Consider the following 7,062-nt stretch of genomic DNA (forward strand, 5'->3'; position numbering starts at 1 on the left):
TGAAATAAATATCAAACAACAGACCCAGAAAATGTCCACATTTCTTGTTTAAAGGTCAATGCTTGTTGTTGCTAAACAAGGTGACAGAATTGTGTAAAAGTAGCCCTTCAATTAGAAAAGTACCAGCAGGTGGTGCTACAAAACACCTTTCTTCCTCTCTGTGGACTATAAATACATTTAGACTTGATTTACTTTAGACTGCTCCATGTAGGACTACTAGTGCTATTTGGTATAAGTGATAGAAGCTATTATAACAAGACACTAAACATATCGGCTGAATAACCAAACTCCAACCACCACTTGACTCTAGTGGTGATTAACTCCACTACATTCGTGTCGTTTTAGTAGCTACTTCTGAAATGATCGTGTTTCAGAGCTATAATCAGTTTACATTTAAATTAGCCTGAGTTCAACTCTTAACAAAACACAATAATTATTCAATAAAACAGCAAGATTTTTTATTTTTTTTTTACAGCAAGGCAGATTTTGCGCATTCTAAATATTTAGATTTCGCGCTTTAGATCGAACACAAAACCTCTTTTAATGATCATCTTTATTGATTCAACACTAATATCCTGGATCCTATGAACAATAGTGTTTAAAAGATATAGTATGATATGTAAGCCACTTGAAGCAAGGTAAATATTAAACACTAAAATTGGTTCAAATGTGCTGATTCAAGAGGTTATAGACCCAAATAAACATCAATGTAAATAAATGAATAGTGTAGACAACACTGTAGTCCAGCATTATGCCTGACAGACAAAGTAAGGACACATGCTCAAAGGTGTCTGCAATAAATTGGCAAAGTAAAGTGACTGCAGGCGAAGCACACACCAAAACCACTTCTCAGTTTATTGTGCACTATTCACAAGAGATGGAGAACAAATCATAATAAGAAAAGCAGAGGAACACTTCATTTGTACGTGCTGGCGGATATGATCACACCCGAGTATGAACAGAGGCAGGTTATACCCTGAACGAGTATTTCTGGACTGGGGAAGAAATGGTCAGGTGGAGAAATTACAAGAATGAAAAAAAGGAAACTCTCATTAGACTCCAAAGCCCAGAAACTAAGGGGGGATAAACTTGTTGTGAAGCAACAGAAGCAAACACTAACAACCCTGCCTGTTAAAGCTTTACTGACATTTTGAATGAAGAGCACTGGAAAGAAATAGACTGAGAATAGAAGAGTGGAGCATATATTAAGCAAGAATAGAAAGAAATACATTCTTTAGTCTCCGAACAGTACTTCACATCACTTCCCTTGTTACTCCACTAAGAGGCGGCATTGCTCTCATACCCAGCCTCCATAACGCAGCTTGTTGGGCAGGTAGATGCCGGTGAGGTAGTCGGGACCAATGGCTACCAGGGACTGTATTTCAGCTTTGACCTTACTCTGCTGCATCAGCTCCATCTGCAACGAGAGCAAACGCGCACGTTTAAGTGGCGTGTGGGAGGAAGCCGCGCAAACCCACGTAAATCATCAGACGTTAAACAGTCACCCCTGCAGCAGAATGCCCACTCTGGGTCCCCGAGGACCGGCGAGCCTTTTCACACACATTCCCCCACTCGGTGCCACAGCAGCTACATGTTAAGAGCGAGTCCACCTCAGAGGATGAACACCTTTTTTTCATTTGTGAACACGTTGCTTCGGATTTCTTCTAGTTTCCTCATATTAGTTCAATGAGTAGTGCTTATTTCCTGCCTAAAGGTCAAAAGTTTCATCCGGTTGAATTAGTTTTGGCCAAAGTGGTGACACTCTTGTCGTCCACGTATACAGTATATATATATTTTTTTCCATTCAGGGTTGCAGGTGGCACAATGTCGCACTGGTTTCATTTGTGGTTCAAATCAGCAGGAAGCTGGACCTTTGGTTGGAATTTGCACCTTCTTCCTGCGCCTCCTTGGATTCTCAAACTTGCTCCCACCGTCCAAAGCCATCTGGCCTTATGTGTTGCTCGACGAGGGTGAATCAATAGATCCTCCATCTTTTCTTCCTTTTATATCTACAGTATAAAAAAGCTTATCTGAGTTAGTTTTAGAAAATCAAAAAAGGCTGTGGCCTTATTACATAGAAAATATACAGTTCTCTAATTAGCTTAGTTGTAGCACACTGATGAGAAAAATACCAACTGGGTCAAAGAGACAAAAAAAACAAACAAAAAAACTCTCCAAATCTAATTTAGAATTATCAGGAGTACACAAGAAGACTTTAAATAGTGTGTTTGTCTTCAGCATGCATCTTCAAACCTTTAAACTAATTGCACGGCCTCTACCTTGCTTGACATGGAATTCCTCTTTGACCCAAATCTCGTCTCTGCCTACACTCACCTCTTTCCGCCACTCTGGGTGATCTGTTACGTACGGCCGCGTGAGGAGGCTGCTGAGTTTGTTCTCGTCTCGCTTGCCGAGAGGGATCAGGACATCGCTGGGAACGCGCAACCTGCAGAACACCGTTCTGACATTATTATACGCAAATTAATTTCCTGAAAATGACAGCAGCCCACAGTCATTACTGGCGATGGATGTGCTCCTGGCAGCTCAAACTCACTGAAGAGTCACGTGTATGTTTGACTGGAACATACAGGACTGTAATTAAATGTATGTCAGAAATCCCTTTGGGCCTAAATTTGTTTAAGGGGATGTATACTTAAAACTTAATATGTACTCGGATGCAGTTTTCTCAAAAAGAAGAAGAAGAAAAAAAAGAGTGAGGGCAACGGAAACCAAAACAAACAACCTAAACATCCCTAGAATATAATCCCAATTAGAGGCAGCAGGAGGAAATAGGAAGTAGCGAATGTGGAGTCCAAACCTCTGGAGGTCAGAGGGGAGGAGGCCTAGCCACATAACGCTGGGGACGGTCAAACTGTGGGCCTCAAACGACATCGCCTGTGGAAAAAACAGCGCACACACACACACACACACACACACACACACACACACACACACACACACACACACACACACACACACACACACACACACACACACACACACACACACACGCCCGGTTACACACCAGATGCAATGTCTCCAACACCAATAATGAAATGAGCATGATACCTTCATAATGCGGTTATGCCCGACACATGTTCACAATAAGCTGAAGGATAATTACACAAACATTGAGGAGATGGCGGGAGACGGTGCCACACAACCCGCACAGCATCTTTACTCTACGCCATGTCAGTTTGAATATTGTTAGATGCGTGATTGGTCCTGCTTTTAACTTAAAGAGGGACATAATTACACATTGCTCACGGCGAGACACTTAGCAGGCCGCACCGGATAACGCTGCGCGCAGGAATAACTGGCATGGCGGGACTCACCACTGATCCGTACTTGTAGATGCACATGATCTCAATGCCTGGGAAAGTCAAAGAGGGAGAGAGAGAGAGAGAGAGAGAGAGAGAGAGAGAGAGAGAGAGAGAGAGAGAGAGAGAGAGAGAGAGGCTGCGCTGCAATCACTGACATACCAGAGCAATTATCCCCCGAAATGTGTAACGGAGCTGACAACAAAGTAAAGCATGACATATGTGTCTCGCCATGCGATGGGAAAGGGATAGAGGTATGGAGGCTGGCGGAAACTGAGCCATCCCGCCTGGCCGGGATCACGCCAGGAGGAACAACGGCCAGACGTGGCACCATGACGTCCGGGACAGGTGTTAACGTCTGCTGGCTGAGCGGGATATCCAATCCAGCTGCGCGTATGAATGCGTGTCTCCTGGTTAAAGGTGACTCAAGTGTTGTTCACTGTATTGAAATATGCTCAGTATGTGTGCGGAGTTACACTTGCTCATACGTACCATGGGGGTCAGCATCCACCAGGGCAAAGGTCGGGATGTGAAGCGAGTCCCACAGTTTTCGAACCATCAGTCTGCTGTTCACATCTGGCACACCTTTACCCTGGTGAGTAAACGGATAATTAAGAGTCAAGCCACATTCACAAGATCCACACAAATCTTATGTCAGGGGGGAAAAAAAAAAAACACCACACTGTGATTATGATGCAAGGAGAGAGCTGAGCGCAAAAGTCCTCGTCCAGTAGTCTCTGGAAAGTTGCATCCTTTTCAACTATCATTACGAATTTAGCAGACGATACAATATCTGAGCACTGTATAGGAAAACAAAGATCACACTTAACCACACAGAAATATATTCCAAAAATCCAACACAGTTCTGCATAAAAATGGCACGCGCAAACTGAGTGAAGCATTACAAAGGATACTTTTAATGCCAACGACGTTGGACGAAACTGCAACAGCCTGAAAACAAAACAAAACAAAACCATAATCATTGATAGAGTTACTGACTGTTATTATCGCTACTGTTCTCTGTGGACCAGAACTTATCCTGTGGAAACATAATGAAGGGTATCTTGGTAACGTGCTGTTAACGGTTGTGATAAGTCATAAACCCAGTTGAGGGTTGGTCTGTAACACGACTGGGCTTTAGTAGAGTTTCAAAGTTCCAAATGCATTGTTAAAAATAAATAAATCACTGCACTTATACTGTTTATGTTTAACAACGCTTATATTGTATTGAATGAGAGGTCCACAAGATACCTTAAAATAAAAAATAAAAATTAAATTACTGCCACGATCCGACTTAAACTGGACTTTAAAAGTACAGGTAGACAAGTTTAGCTCAACTCAAATCTAAGTTGCACAGTCGGACGCCCCACCCAGATGTATACTGCATATCACAATAAAAAGTCAATCTACTCCTGCGTGTATACAGAGTTAGATTAGATTGCTGAACTAAATCATGACCCCAAAGTTAACAAAGGTCATCAGGAGCAAAAGAAGCCAGATGACTGCAAACTGTAAAAATGAGAAAAGGTGGTTGGGTTCATTTTAAAATGGAAGCAGAGACACACTTTATGTGTGTATTGTGTATTGGTCTTTAGGTTGGACAAACAATGGACTTTATATCTGTGCGATAAAGAAACAAACTGCCTTCAGCCGTAGCTTTATACAGAATTTTCCTTTTTCATACGGCGTCCCCATGGACAGAAAGTGTCATGTGTTAAACATACTGTTATACAAGCAGGCAGAGGCAAACTAGTGAATTGTGACACTGAGCTCTGTTCCTAAAAAAGTACTTGAATGGCTGCCATCGCTTTGACTCGTATTTACATATTTCAGGAAGTACACCAGAGCCCATTAACTTACAACTATAAATCCAGCTGTTGTTGATGTAATGCTTCTCGCGGCAGTTACGTAAATCATTCCCGCGGCTGACAGAGCAGTTGGTTCAAGGTTGTTAAAGGAACTTACGGCAGAGCTGGACCGACAGTCGATCCTCGTGCCGTCCTCCTCCATGTAACAAAGATCACCAGAGATTAGCCCCTTTGATGTGGCTAACTAGAGACACAAAAGTCAAGCGTGCACAAACACACACACACACACACACACACACACACACACACACACACACACACACACACACACACACACACACACACACACACACACACACACACACACACACACACACACACACACACACACACACACACACACAGGATTAACTGCATGGACATATGAACAAATACACACAATGAATATTCCCTGACACTGTCACTTTGACGTAAACTTTAATCACACATCTGTTCAATCAGAAAAAAGAGAAAATTCTACTCCCCACAGGTGTTTCCTGAGATTTGACGCAGAGCAGAAACAGAATACCAGAATAATAATAATAAAAAAGAAAAAGTTTCATCTGAGGAACCTGAAGAAGAAACAATCTGGAGCAAATATTCAGGCCACTAAACTCAATTAAACCACTGCTCACAACACCACGAACATCCACTCTTACCACATGCAGTGATCTGCGAGGAACCCTCAGCATGCACGAGAGGTCATCCACCAGACTGTCAACAGTCCTCTGTGAACCAAACAGCTGTGTATTGTTGTAGTAGATGTCTCTGTGGAAACAAACATTTATAGAGGATCCTCCCTTTGGAAAAAGAAGGTCGACGTTAGCATGTTTTTAGTGAGAGACGCGGCAGCGACAACCTTTTCGTGGCGTACGAGTTGCTCTGCACAAGGCGGTAGATGACCGAGAGAAGTTTGACAATTTGAGCTTCAAGCAGAAGAGAGAAGATAAAAAGTTAATTCCCCCACCCCCAAAACATCAAGCACGTTGCCGTCTTTAAGCAGTGTTATACGACTGTTTTAAATAACTGCAAGAGGAATGGAAACACATTTTGTATCAATGTGGTAAACCGATCTTTAATAGCCTCTTTCAACATGTTCTGTCTTTGCCAATTTGTCACCTAAGACCAAGTCTGACTTTTACTGTGGTGAGTACAGTTTATGCATATGTTCACAATGAATGGAAATGAAAGCCACATGAGCTGTAACTGTAAAAAAGTTTTTTGATTAAAAGGAATGCCTGTTGTCAAAAGTCCAAAGATGTTGCATATGCGGCAAATTGGAAAAAAAAGAAAATACTAAAAACGAGTGAGTGCGTTTTCTCACCAAATTTAGCGACAGATGACGGACAGTCGCTCCGAATGGTGCTGACACAGCGTCCTGAGCTCATCTGAAACCCGACGGCACTGTCGAAGCTAAAGCGGGAAATAATTCAAATGGAAAGCAAACAAGAGAAGGAATTCTTTTAGAAATATGCACAGATTTGTGTGTTCTACGTTTATTTTTTGGACCTTTGAAAGTCAGATCCCACCTGCAACCTGTAATTCCTCATAGCCTCGGGACTGAGTGGAGAAGGCTCCTTCATACCTTTCTGATTCATCTCACATATAAAAGGACTGAGCCGGAGCGAGCTTTCAGTTGTGGCAGAGTTTGATCCAAACAAGACCTGACAGTCCGCTTTGTTCTGAGCATAATTTCTCCACATCCTAGTCACATTAAAGCCCTTTCCAAATGTACGTTTATGCGTGTAGGCCGCAGTGCTTTTTAGTTTCTTATCGTTCGAGTCATCTTTTGAGCAGCAGGAAGTTATTCTAGCTTCAGTCTCTCTGAACTGAACTTAAAAAGTTTGGATTCTTTTTTTCAAACTACCTGGCTGCCCCTGAAGCTCGCTTGTAAC

General features: G+C 42.4%; 1 protein-coding gene across 1 annotated transcript in view; it reads right to left on the reverse strand.

Annotated features, from left to right (window-relative positions):
- Nucleotides 1-830: 830 nt before the first annotated feature.
- The window catches only part of spo11 (SPO11 initiator of meiotic double stranded breaks), a gene marked incomplete at its 5' end in the record, with an annotated part of 6,783 nt that continues 551 nt past the window's right edge, over nucleotides 831-7,062 (reverse strand). The window contains 11 exons of the mRNA XM_080468554.1: nucleotides 831-1,417; nucleotides 2,335-2,446; nucleotides 2,819-2,895; nucleotides 3,336-3,373; nucleotides 3,813-3,912; nucleotides 4,004-4,113; nucleotides 4,235-4,271; nucleotides 5,286-5,372; nucleotides 5,827-5,935; nucleotides 6,027-6,093; nucleotides 6,492-6,580. Coding sequence (XP_080324680.1) covers nucleotides 1,298-1,417; nucleotides 2,335-2,446; nucleotides 2,819-2,895; nucleotides 3,336-3,373; nucleotides 3,813-3,912; nucleotides 4,004-4,113; nucleotides 4,235-4,271; nucleotides 5,286-5,372; nucleotides 5,827-5,935; nucleotides 6,027-6,093; nucleotides 6,492-6,580 — 946 coding nt within the window. The 3' untranslated portion in view covers nucleotides 831-1,297. The remainder of the gene's footprint in view (nucleotides 1,418-2,334; nucleotides 2,447-2,818; nucleotides 2,896-3,335; nucleotides 3,374-3,812; nucleotides 3,913-4,003; nucleotides 4,114-4,234; nucleotides 4,272-5,285; nucleotides 5,373-5,826; nucleotides 5,936-6,026; nucleotides 6,094-6,491; nucleotides 6,581-7,062) is intronic.

The sequence above is a fragment of the Lipophrys pholis genome (genome assembly GCF_963383615.2).
Source record: "Lipophrys pholis genome assembly, chromosome: 8".
Lineage (NCBI taxonomy): Eukaryota > Metazoa > Chordata > Actinopteri > Blenniiformes > Blenniidae > Lipophrys > Lipophrys pholis.